The following is a 12,809-nucleotide window of genomic DNA, read 5'->3' as shown; positions in this document are numbered from 1 at the left end:
TATGAAACCAGTTCCCCACACTCATACCAAGAACAAAAAAAGTTGTGGCGGCGAAGGCATGCGCTCTATGAGTGCCCGTTCTAGTTTTTTTGTGTGGTCCTATCAGACTGACGAATTGAGTAGAACACAAGAGACTTTAATCTAAATTAAACCTGAACATGGAACGCTAATGGCAGCTTGTGGGGGGGTGAGGGGGGGGGACAAAAAAATCGCTCGGGGAAACGTGAAGATCCTCAATTGGCTTGCACGCTCCAGGAACCTCACTCGCACATACCCGCTGACAATTTTTTTTGCACATAGATAAGTAATCGATCCCCAAGACCCAACAGGAATGAATATATAATAACGTTTAATAAAAATGTGTCCAAAACAACTGGGGAAGGAAACAACCAGAAATCCATCCCCAACATTTTGAGACATCATGCAATATATCATTTTTGGCCCTCCATTTCTCAATGGCGAAGAATCGGTTTGAAAAATTCTCGCGTCCGAATCCAGATTTGGATCTTCACCAAAATCTAACAAATTCGTGTTGTCACACTTCCAACTTGTCCACTGAGTTTCCTGGGCCCCACATGCCTGCACATTTCTTGCCAAAACCATTTATCACTTTGTCTGCAATGCTTCTCGGTATCAAAATAATTCCAGTTTAAACCGATCTGCCGTTTCTGCTGCCACGACCTTTTGAGGGAGACCAGTCGATTCATCAACTACACACCGAGTGAGACTCCTCCCTTAATATCATCTTAACCCTCCTCTTCTGTATTCTCAAGCTATGGCCCTCTGGTCCTGTCGGTTTCAATTCTGTTGAAAAGCTTTTCTGCACTTATGTTGGCGATGCTCTTCATGATATTAAACCTCTCGATCGGATCCCCTCGCGTTCACCTCCGTTGTGATGTGCCTTGTCTCTTTCAGCCACTCCCCATAGCCGAGTCGCGTTGGCCCTCAAACCAATCTCGTAGCCCGACGCTGAACCCTCTCCTTGCCAGTTATGTCCTTCGTCAGATGTGGTGACCAAAATTGAACACAGTATTTCAGATGAGGCCTTACTAAATTCCTGTACTTTGTTAACGTGTCTTTGGATTATTATTTGTTTTTTTTTATGCACAGAGTTTAGGCTCGTGGAAGAGCGAGAACACTGAACAGATCAGGATGCAACATGACAAAAGGAGCAGTAGAAAGAGGGGGAGGAGGGGGGAAACGCTAACGGGAGAGTTGAAGGTCAAAATAGATGGAGACTTGGACAAACAATGGGTGTAAGGAGGAATGGGGGTCAGGAAAGGACGCATGGGGTTGACAGAATGGATACAGAAGGAAACTCTCAGGAAGGAAATACTGGAAATTTGGAAGGAGGAGGAGTTGGGGTCGCGGGCGAGGACAGGGGGATTACTAAGGACAGAAAAGATCGTGGTTTTTGAATTGGGGATGATCTGAGATAGTGGTGAACAGCTGTCTTGAGGACCGAGAGAGAAGAATGGGATCGACGAGACTGGGGAAGTTGGTTCCACAGGCAGAGTTAAAAGAGGAACTTAAAAGTGGAGGTGAGCAGTGATTCAGGATTTCGGGACTTTTACTGACAGACCACATGCACCTTACAGAAACCTGAGGGGAGGGGGGGGGTACAGAGCGCTGAAAGGGAAGACAGAGAGACGACCGACCTATCAACAATGACAATGTGATCGGTGAGAGCCTCAGCTTCATCGTGGGAGATGTCAATGATTTTGAAGTTCTTTGTTTCCGCGGCATTAAGCTGAGCAAGGTGTGTGGTAGGGGCGCCGGCCCAAAGGGGCGAGCAGTGCTCCATCATGCCGGTGATGAAGGCCTTGTTGGTAGATAACAGTTCAGATGTGCCAAGGAAAGACCTGGCCGCGAGCGCGCCGCTCGACGTCCGCACCTTCCCGGAGCACCAGTCGGCCAAGAAGGAACCAGGGCAGCCAGACGCAGACCCCGCCAGCCACAAGATAGGCCGTGAACCAGAGCACGCCAGCGACGAGATGCCTTTCGCTCAGCCTCGAGAGATGCGTTTTGAACGGCGCGAATTCTTCCTCTCTCTCCATTCCTTTTATCGTTCTCGGGCACGGTCCGCTCAGACGTGGCCTGTCCTCCGTGGGTGGAACATGACGCATTCCCTTATTTGGTGCCGAGCCAAGCGAACCGGTTCATGACCATATTTGGGAATGGAATTCCATCCCCGAACCAATTCCGAACATGCCCGCATACCAGCGAACGCGCGGAGAATGCCGGGAGCAGAGGGTTGGCGCTGTGAGAGCGAAGATGGCGTTGCTGTTGTAGTTGTAGGTGTAGTCGTTGTTGTGAGTGATGTAAAATCCTAACTATCAAAATAACTCGCAGCGCATGTACATTTATTCACGCATTGGACAAGGGACAGGGACTCTAACTAAAAACACAGACTTACCGATATAACTGTTCTATAGGACCTGTATGTTGAGTGCTCATGGCTTCCAGATTCGCAACAGTATATGGCAGCGTTTTCCACGATTGAAAAGTGTATTCCAAGTGTTTGACTTGTTTGTGATTTTGTCAAGGTCTGGAAAAAAAGGAAGAGGCTGCTGCCTGTCTGAAAGATGAGTGATGTCACGGCAAAGAATGGAGTCGTCAGCAAAGAGAAAAGGAGGATTTTCCAGAGTCAGAGAGATCATTGATGAAGATTAGGAATGGGCCCGGGCAAGACACTGTTTTGGGTGCTCCAGCCAAAACATGGAGAGGAGAAGAAAGGATTCCATCGAGATCCGCACATTGACTAAGAGAGTATCGGAAGTCATTAAGCCATGTGTGGAGGTGACTTTGGATACTATAAGCAGAGAGGTGGAGAGAAAGGTGGAATGCCAAAATGTATTGAATGCTAAATATGCAGGTAGTGGACAAAAATAATGGAAACACCTGGATAAATGAGGGAGATAAAGTATATTGAAAGCAACGGCTTCCACACAGGTGTGGCCCATGTGGTCAGCAAATTACATCCCAGCATGCTTTGGGTCATGTCTAAAAATTATGGCTAGCATGGCTGCCAGAGTAGCTCTCAGTGACTTTGAAAGAGGGGTGATTGTTGGGGTACATTTGGCAGGAGATTTAGTGGCAGAGACGGCTTAACTTGCTGATGTTTCATGAGCAACGGTGTCGAGGATGATGTCGGCATGGAACTCGAGGGGAAAGACTTAATCGGCAAAGGGCAACAGTAGGCGGAAGCGCATACTCCAGGATCGTGATATCCGTGAATGAATTTGAAGCGCAAGGCAAAGCAGGCAAACAGCTGCAGATCAATTGACTGTAAATTGGAACCTTGGGTGTGAGCAGCCAGTTTCATCAAAAAACGGTCCACCGAGACCTCCAGAGAGAGGGAGACCATAGCCGGGTTGCAGTCCACAAACCGCTCATCACACCTGGAAATGTATGTTTGCGAGTCCAGTGGTGCAAAGAACAGCACAGGCAATGGACTACCGAGCAGTGGAGAAATGTGATATGGTCAGATGAATCATCCTTCACCATGTTCACGCCAAACTTACAAGGGCACGTGTCGTGCCAACCGAACAAACTCCACAACGCTGAGTTCCTGGTTCCAACGGTGAATGGTTCTGGTGGTTCTGTGATCTTGTAGGGCACAGTTTCCTCGCATGGTTTGGGTGCACTCATTCCCTTGGAAGGCAAGGTCAATGCCACTTGCTACTTTATGGTACCGATTGATCATCTTCATCATGTTGCAGCGTTTCTTTCCTGCTCGGAGGGGTCTTGGAGAATGCCAATGCCTCCATCCACAGAGCACGTGTGGTCGCCCAATGGTTTGATGAGCATGACACTGATGTTGTTCACATGTCATGGCCTTCTCAGTCACCAGACGTGAACCAAATCAAGCATTTATGGGATCTTGTGGAATGATGCCTGAGACAGCATTTTCCACCTCCATCAAACAGGTGTGAGTTGATTGATTATCTTGTGGAAGATATTGTGTTTCCATTTTTTGTGCACCACCTGTATGTCTCAAGACAGCCTTGATCTCAAGTCTGACATTGAGGGCCTCCATCCATTGTTGAGTGGGTAGAAAGAGCATGTCCAAGGTAGAGTGACCAGGTGTGAATCCGGAATCGTCATCTGAGATGAGACTGTTGGAGAAAAGGAAGGAACTTTCATATCAATTATGATGATGGATTCCATGGCCTTGCTGATGATTGGAAGTACGCTGATAGATCGGTCTGTAGATCAGGGGTGCTATTTTTGTACCTTTTTTATGTAATGCAATGATATTGCCTGAGTTCCAAGCAGATGGAGGATGACCGTTGGTAAATGATAAAGTGAATGGAGCAACAAGACGATGTGCAAGAGCAGCAGAGCAAGTTTTTCGAACACACGCTGACGCCGTCAAGTCCAGTTGCGGAATCATGGTCGAGGGTCGCTGGACACTTGCTTCTCCACCAGCTTATCACATGGTCCAGGAGCAGATGGGTGCAACCGGGTAGGGTGGGTACAGGGAGAGACAGGTTTGGAACGCATGTTGACTCTCACAAGTACATGATCAGACAAACCAGTTGGAACAGAGGAAGACCAGGTGGTCATTACCAAGTCCAGAAGGGAGGATGGTAGAAATTGGTACCATTGGTAGAAATCTTGGTCAGACAGTTCACAGATCGAGTCAGGTGCATGAAAGAGTTTTGGGATTTGAAATGATACGTGCCGAACCGGACAAATGGAATTCTCTCGTCCTTGAACCTTGTAAGGTTTGTCCACTGCATTCTAATCTGAACGCAGCAAGAAACCACATCCATTGACCTTTTTAGAATCTGAAACTGTCTTTCTCTTGTCGCTGCTGTTGTTATATTTCTACAGTGTACCTAACCATACTCTGGTCACTCATATCTGTTTGTGACAATGATTTTGTGATCCTACCTGAATACCCACACTAGGTGTCCTTCTGGACTGAAATGCTGGTAGAATTATGTCGGATGCTTCAAGGAGATGTGCCCGAAGGCCCGCGCAAAGAGGCATTACTTAAGGCCCTACAAGGCAAGTTTATGTGATACGTGCAGTTTAAGAGAGTTCAGTTGCTGGTCTGATTATAAAACCATCGTTCAGTGATTTCCATGAACCTGACAGTAATGGTTATTGCTTTCTCATAGGCTGAACCTCGGGCCCGCTCCACTCCCATTTCAAATTTGCCTCCGTGTGAAATGTTCTATCGGCTCACGCCTTGACTCTCCACAACTCATAACTGCTTCAGGATTATCATATAAGATGGTTGTTGTTGTTTCGTATGCAGCCAGTTGCTGTTGGTTGCATCATTTTCCGGAAGCGCAGCTGTTGCCCCCCTGATGCAATGCCCCTGCTCACAGTAAGCTGGTACTCATTTTGCCGATGACAGGCTGAGTCAACCCACCAGGTGTTATTTCAATGGCACGACAAGGACTTGAACTCAAGGCCGTCAGATCTTAAGACAACACCAGACTTGTAGAAGATTGTGACCCATTGTCATTTCATGGTCTCCCTTATTTCCAACCAAGATAGTGTTCTCTCCGACTTTAACTGACTATTCCCTCCTTTCTATGTGTAGCTGCTTCAGCACACATTCTTCCTCTTTGTCCAATTCTCCTGCCTGATCTCATGCCTCCTTCGTTCCACTGACCCGTCACCACTTACTCTGTTGCCTGTTTGTTTGTTCCCTAGTTTTTATTTATTTATTTAATATATTGATATTGTGTGGCCCTCTCACCCTGTCTCATCCCCCTCTTCCATGGGACTTGATATCATTATTGAAGACGAGTAATAATCTCTGTCGTCGTCCACAGGAACCCTCGATGTTCTTTCCCAACGCCTCGACCCACTGACCTTGCTGCAAATTCTACCTGATGAAGGCCGCGCAGCTTATTTTCTCCCCTATCTGCTCTCCAGTTGCCAGAACCACTACCAGGCTTGATGACGGTGTGGTCAAGTGGGTCAGGCCTTTTCTGTTCTCCATCCAACGTTTACCTGCATTTTCTTTTGATTGCAAGAAGTTACAATATCCAAAGTTTGTGAAGCAATGAACATTATCAAAAGTTTGAGAATGTTGTTTTTTTGGGGTTTTTTTTATTTTATTTGTTTCTTTGTTTTCTTCAAGCACTACCGTACTTGAGCACTTTTCCCCAAAATCATTTTGCTTTAAAACCCTGTGCTCATTTTTTTTTGTATCTCTTCTTGTTCTCAATATTCGGGACAACATATAGATATAAAATTATGCTGAAAATGTACCTTAAATTGGTGCAAAATAACAAGCATCGTTTGAGGACTTTAATGAGTCGGGCAACATGCGATATCAAAGAGAAGGTTCCACTTCCTGAATGAAACGTTTCAGGAGACTTCCGCAGTTGCACTGCACGTAAAAGCAATGATGGGTGTCCAGATAGCAAATGAATAGACTTCGATACGTACTATCGATGGACATTTCTTGCTCAGACGGCTCACTCGGATACATACTTGTTCATTAATTAATTGATCTGCCATTTTTTTGGTACATTTATGTTTTTTTTTTTACCTCCAGGTAGCTCTGCTCCTCAATTTTGTGAAATGTTGGCATGAATTTTATGCTGTTTGACATTCTTCACATGATCGACTTACCGACGATGTAGCGACTTCGTACTTGAACCTTCGTGCATATTTGGCGATACGTGCTACTTTGAAAACAAGTAATTATATAACTTTCTGAATGTGCTGCTCTTCTGTTTTCTGCCTTTTATACTGTGATTATTTTTTTTTTCCCGTTGAACCAGGAATTTTTCTTTCATTTCAATGCAATTCACATGTCTCTGGTCACAAGGCAGTTTCAGGGCTGCCAATTAGGTACTCTCCAGGCAAGGATTGCACGAGATAGTTTGCCTTTACCTGCCTTCCCAGCAGCAGTTAGCGCAGGAATTTATAATTTGTAATGTGTTCTTGTTCGCAGCAATAAATCGCCTGCTCTTCGTGAAAGACACCGTGGGATATTTCAAGTCGACGACAAATGCAGCCAGCCGAGTCCCCCGGCTTAAACTCCATCCAAGGTCCTACGCACTTTGTGAGACAATGTCCTGGCCGAAAAGCACCCATCTGACATTTTATTGTCTGGTCGGGAATCAAATCCAGACGAAACGGCTCGAAACTGCGTGCGCAGCCGCTCAGATGGAGATAAAGCTGAGGACCTGTCTGCCTGCATTTGTCGGCGGACGTGAAATGTCTTCTGTGCTATCTTGTCAGACCAGATTTTGGGAGTTTCACACTCTCACATGAAGTGGGTTCACTGGCACAGTGTGTAATATTCACATATATTAAATATTTATTTTGTGCTTCATCTTCTTCAATCATCTGAAAATAATACCACATTTGCAACGTGGTGCCTTATGGAAATTACCTTTGCTGTTGAAACCATTCTGTTTATTTTTGTAATCTCGTGTCCCCCCCCCCCCATTTTGAAAATACAAATCGGAATAGAACGTCTGAACAATGTTGCGACCATCCACGAGGTTCTCTTTCTTTTGTATGCAGCATGGGGCTGCTGGGTAGCATCATTGGCTGAGAGCATGGCTGTGTCGCTGATGCAGTGCTCCCTGCTTATTGGGGCAGGACTTTGTAATTTGTTCAGGGTACCAGCAGTAGCTCACCTACTCTTCGCAAAGGACAGCGTGGGGTCTTTATCATCCACCAACGAGTACCGGCAGATGGGATTCCCGTTTAACATCCGTCGGAGGGACGGCGCACACGTCGATGAATCGCCTTGCCTGTGAAACACCGGGATCCGGGATGGCAGTTTACAGCTCGGCTGAGATTCGAACCCAGGCGAGACAGCTCAGAGGTAAGTTTGCATACCTTTTGGCCATCCTGCCAGCAGCCCATGCATTCATTTCACCTGCACGCACAAGAACAGCACAATCTCTCGATTCCTAAATCCAGGGCAGGCACAGTTTGCAAGCACAATGAGATGTCGCATCGAGCATGTGAGTTTCGATTCGAGGGTGCAGGGAACATTAGAGGGAATTTTAAATCCGATTTTATAATGAGGCAGTTTATGGTGGACTTGATGGTTTAATGGGCGACAGAGGCCCAATAACAATTTTACCAAGAAGGCAGTTGTGAACAGAGAAATAAAGCAGTAGCATAAGTAGATGTTATAACTTCCATGTAGCATATAGTAATGCTAAGAAACTGCTTGTAGTGTGTCTGTGAAAGCGTACCAGTTTGGATTTTGATGTCACCCTCTCCGCAGAGAATCGATCCGACCTTCGGTGGAGAGTTCTGAGCATATTTAATGGTTCGACATGAGTTCATGAGGCCAACAAAAGATGTTTCCGGTCAGCTGCATCGATCTCGCACTGTTGGTCGATGATGAATGCTGATCCTCTGAAGGGGTTGGCATTTCAAATGGAGAATCTGCCTGAACATGACTCATTGCAATGTGTTGTGATCCCAGCAACGCATCTCTTCTTTATCTACTTCCTGTCTGTCGACGTCATCTCGCCTTTCACATCCGGTTCATGCATTTTATAAGCTATGCGAACAGCCTCTCGAACTTGCCTATTCGGTGAGAATCATCAGTTATTGTTGTTCATCTCTCCAAGACCATGACTCGTTTGGCTGGCTCTACTTGCCGAGGCAAATCCTGCCCTGCAACTCAGCTGTGCTATTTTCCAACATGAAATTTGTTCCCTCACAAGTAACATCAATGTTGGAGCAGTGGCATTTGGCCCATCAAGCCTGTGCAATTATCACCAACCGATGGTAGTTTTCTGTGCTTTATGCTTTTAAATGCTGAGCATCGAGCAAGGAAGCAGCACGTTCCATTTTTAACGTCTTTGGTGTGACTTGGCCAGAGTTTAAACCGCTGACCTCCCAGACTCGGAGCGGCCGCTTTAACTATTACACCACTGAGTCTGATTAATAGGTCCATGCATACAGGTAATGACAAAAAAAAAAATGGAAACACGTGGGTAAATGAGGGACACTGAGCAACGGCTTCCACACAGGTGTGGCCCATGTGTTGATAAAGCAAACAACATCCCCAGCATGCTTTGGGTCATGTATAATAATAGGATCTCTGGACCTGCAGCTTCGCTGGACCCAGCCTTAATGTTGTACCCCAAATTTGGAAGCATTCTGATGGGTGGGTGTGGAGAGAGAGATTTTTGAATGCATTTACGTGACCGACACTTTGACGCACTTCCAGTCACGTGATCGGCACGGCCTCCACAATTTGACATCAGGACCCTGTCCTAATGTTGAAACTCAAATTTGGTAGGATTCTGACTGGTGGGTCTGGAGAAGATTTTTCAAGAAGTTTGCACGATTTTTCCTTCCAAAATGATTGATGGCCATTTTGACACACTTACGGTCATGTGATCGGCATGACTTCTGCAATTTAACATCCGCACTCTGGCATAATGTTGAAACCCAAATTTGGGAGCATTCTGACTGGTGGTTCTGGAAAAGAAGATTTTGAAGAAGTTTACGAAGTCGGCCATTTTGACCGACTTGAAGTCGTGACCGGAACACGCATTGCATCCCCGTTACCAGTCAGGAGCGGAACGCTGCCGTCAAATTTCAGCCAGATTGGCCCAGCGGTTTGGCCAGAGAAGTCGAAATGGGAGATGTACGGATGGATGGTGCATGATGACAATAGCTTGTCTGGAATTCCAATTCCAAATAAGCTCAAAATGCCGCATGCCTGGTTGCAGATATTTATGGCTGCAAAAGGAGACCCCAATGCCCCCATCCACAGAGCACACGTGGTTTGCCAATTGATCTTATCCATATGTCATGGCCTTCTCAGTCACCAGATCTGAACCCAATCGAGCGTTTATGGGATATTCTGGAACGATTCCTGAGACAGCGTTTTCCACATCCATCAAAAGGGTGTGAGTTGATTGATTTTCTCATGGAAGAATGGTGCCGCATCCCTCATGCAGAATTCTAGATGCTGGTGGAGTCTATGCCACGGCATATACTGGCCGCATGTGGTGGCCCAATGCCCGATTAAGTGACTTTACATTGATGTTTCCACTTATTTTTTGTCCACTTCCTGTATATGATACTAGCAGAACATTGAAAACATTGTTCTGGATCCATGGTTCGAGGCTTGCCACGAGGGGAAGCACTCGGGTCCCTCCCGAACGCCCGGTCCTGAGGCTGCCGGGCACAGATAATTTGATGTGCCTGTTGGTTGCTAGGCAACCACGAATGCCAGTTGGTACCGCCAATCCTGCAAGGTTACACTACCTCGCGCGATACCTTATGTGTGGACGGCCGCACCAAGTTGTGTTCTCGATGCAAACTTGCATTAACTTACCGTAACAGGTGCAGCTCAGCTGAGCTGCCGAGTACACACCAGCTAATAAAAGCCAATTAGTGAGGTAGAACTTTCCGGCTAACGACGTCTGGACCATGCGAGAGACCAATGGAGGAAAAGACGGAACGAGCTGGGGACATTTATAATACAAGCAATTTATTTATACCAGAGTTGGTGTCAAAGCCACCCAATGCTCGCCTGTTTATACATTTATCGTTTTTAAAAGACTCGTCTACTAATTAATATTTTTTATAAAGCATTGCAGTGAAGTCTGATCCAAATAATTTTAAAGCAATATATGTATTTGTATATTGTAATCAGTAAACAAGATGGCAAGTGAGCACAATATACGCCTGAACAAGAAGGTATATACAGAATTGTGCATATTTGATGGATGGAACAACATGGAAAACAGCATCCTGGTTGCCACGGCAACCACTTTAGATGACGAACGTATGTCGCGACACACCGTCTCCACAGTCTGGACCTATGTACCAAATATGAAACGTGAAAGTTGAAAACTTTGGGAGTTAGAGTGCGGACAGGAACGGATGGAAAACAGCATCCTGGTTGCCATGGCAACCACTTTAGATGACGAACTTATGTCGCCACACACCGTCTCCACAGTCTGGACCTATGTACCAAATATGAAACGTGAAAGTTGAAAACTTTGGGAGTTGGAGTGCGGACAGGAACAGACGGACGGACAGACAGACGGACGGACGGACGACAGGTATCACATTATACGCCCGATATATATATATATATATATATATATATATATATATATATATATATATATATATATATATATATATATATATATATATATATATATATATATATATATATATATATATATATATATATATATATCGGGCATATAAAAAAATGTGGTCGATAAAAACATTAGAAAGGAAAAAATAACTTGCACCAAAAACTTTAACATTCTCACGCTGATGCTGACGCTCACGCCGACGGTATCGCTTTTGCTCTCTGTTCTTCGAACAGGCGAGCTAAAAATGAACGTGACGAAAGGCATGTGACACGATAAAATACACAGCAATATGCACAGCAGGGGAAAGCAAGGATTCCTGGAGTGTGGCAAAAGAAATGCAATTATTCACAAAAAAAGGCACAGTGCAGAGTTAACTTGATACAAACTTCCACAATCTTATCTTATGCAAACATTACAGGTGCCATCCGACACACGCTTGAGGAAATCAGAGAGCAAAGAAATATGAGAGAAAGTACGAGGTGTGAGCAACCTCTATGTACCTGGTGCAGTCGATGGACCAACGCAACCCAGTCACTAAAAGGGGTTGGGACAGAAGAAAGCTGGGAGAGTGTATGGTGCGTGAGTGAGGAGGTACAAAATGAGGTAATGAAATGCAGAAGAGGAAGAGTGAAGAGGTGTGTATCCGCAGTTGCTCTTTTAGTTTTTGTGCGTCCACAGCAGACGATACAAAGGATGGGAGAGACAGAATCTGTGGGAAGACAGCTTATGAGAAAGTCTGTATGTGTGTTTATTGAGTCTCTTATCGGTCTGGCATCGATGTCTTTTCCCCTCGCGTCGCTGTCCAGGTCTGGACCCTCCTTGCACCCAGGAGAAGACCCTCCGAACTCTCGTGCATGACCATGGCAGGGAGGCTGACTGGCTGGATTACCCACCGAGACTCTGGATCGTAGATTACGTCTCGTAGACCATGCCGAATGATCCTGTTGCAGGTATTTTTTAGAGGCTGTGCGAAGGAGGACACAGGAATCAAATCAAAATGCTCTGTAGGCATTTCCCAGCACTCCCATTGGCGTGCAGAGGCCTCCCCGTGAAGTAGCCCTGCCCGGCGAGGCGCTAAAGCCGAAAACGATCTCATTCACCCCTGAACTTGGCTATGTGATGGAGCTCTGAGCTTAACATGGTTTCCGGGTTTTTGGGAGTGTTCTCCGGCCATGAATGTATGCTGGGCTCCAAATGAGGGTCGCTATTTGGCGGACCACAAGGGCCACTCAGATGATGTTGAACGGACCCCAGCGCATTTTTGCACTCCAAGCTACATGCCAATCTTTTCCGACCTCAAGCATCCGTCACGGTGGGTCATGTCCTTTGTTCCCCGACATCCCGAAAGGACAGTGGTGAGATGTCCGGTCGCAGTGCTTCGCCACAGCCGTGGCAGGTGGGTGAAATGCTATGGTGTTTTTGGTGAGAAGGTTGAAGCATTTGGAGCGGTTGTGGTGAGGAGGTTGAATGTAGGTTATTGTGGGGATTTTTAGGAAGACGTTGTGGTTGTATGGATGTTGTAGCATTGTGGTTCGAGTCCGGAGAAGGTTGAAATAAAATGTCTGTTGGGGGATGGCACGCAGTTTGAATGGGGTTCTGGCGGTATATGTGAATTAGGCTTTCGCTATGCAGTCTGCTCTGAGGTGTGCATGCATGCGTGAAGGAGATGTGTGTGTAACGTAAAGTGAATCAAAAAAAGGAACAAGTGGAATTTGAGACCTAACTTCAAGC

At 45.9% G+C, this 12,809-nt stretch overlaps 1 protein-coding gene across 10 annotated transcripts in view; it reads left to right on the top strand.

The window, feature by feature from the left end:
- The window catches only part of HPS3 (HPS3 biogenesis of lysosomal organelles complex 2 subunit 1), a 120,308-nt gene extending 109,290 nt beyond the window's left edge, over positions 1 to 11,018 (top strand). For 6 of the 10 annotated variants that reach the window (XM_085876254.1, XM_085876249.1, XM_085876252.1 and 3 more), the window contains 2 exons: positions 4,917 to 5,016; positions 5,796 to 7,474. In XM_085876254.1, coding sequence (XP_085732380.1) covers positions 4,917 to 5,016; positions 5,796 to 5,923 — 228 coding nt within the window. In that variant the 3' untranslated portion in view covers positions 5,924 to 7,474. Of the gene's footprint in view, positions 1 to 4,916; positions 5,017 to 5,795; positions 7,475 to 7,584; positions 7,814 to 8,224 lie in introns of those variants that run through there. The other 4 variants (XR_015056805.1, XR_015056804.1, XM_085876256.1 and 1 more) reach the window with 4 other exon arrangements.
- Positions 11,019 to 12,809: the final 1,791 nt, after the last annotated feature.

The sequence above is a fragment of the Eptatretus burgeri genome, chromosome 4, assembly GCF_056783735.1.
Source record: "Eptatretus burgeri isolate ZD-2024b chromosome 4, Ebu_testis_v1, whole genome shotgun sequence".
NCBI classification, from domain to species: Eukaryota; Metazoa; Chordata; class Myxini; order Myxiniformes; family Myxinidae; genus Eptatretus; species Eptatretus burgeri.
The sequence above is the reverse complement of the archived record's forward strand: the minus strand, read 5'-3'. Positions and strand labels throughout refer to the sequence as shown.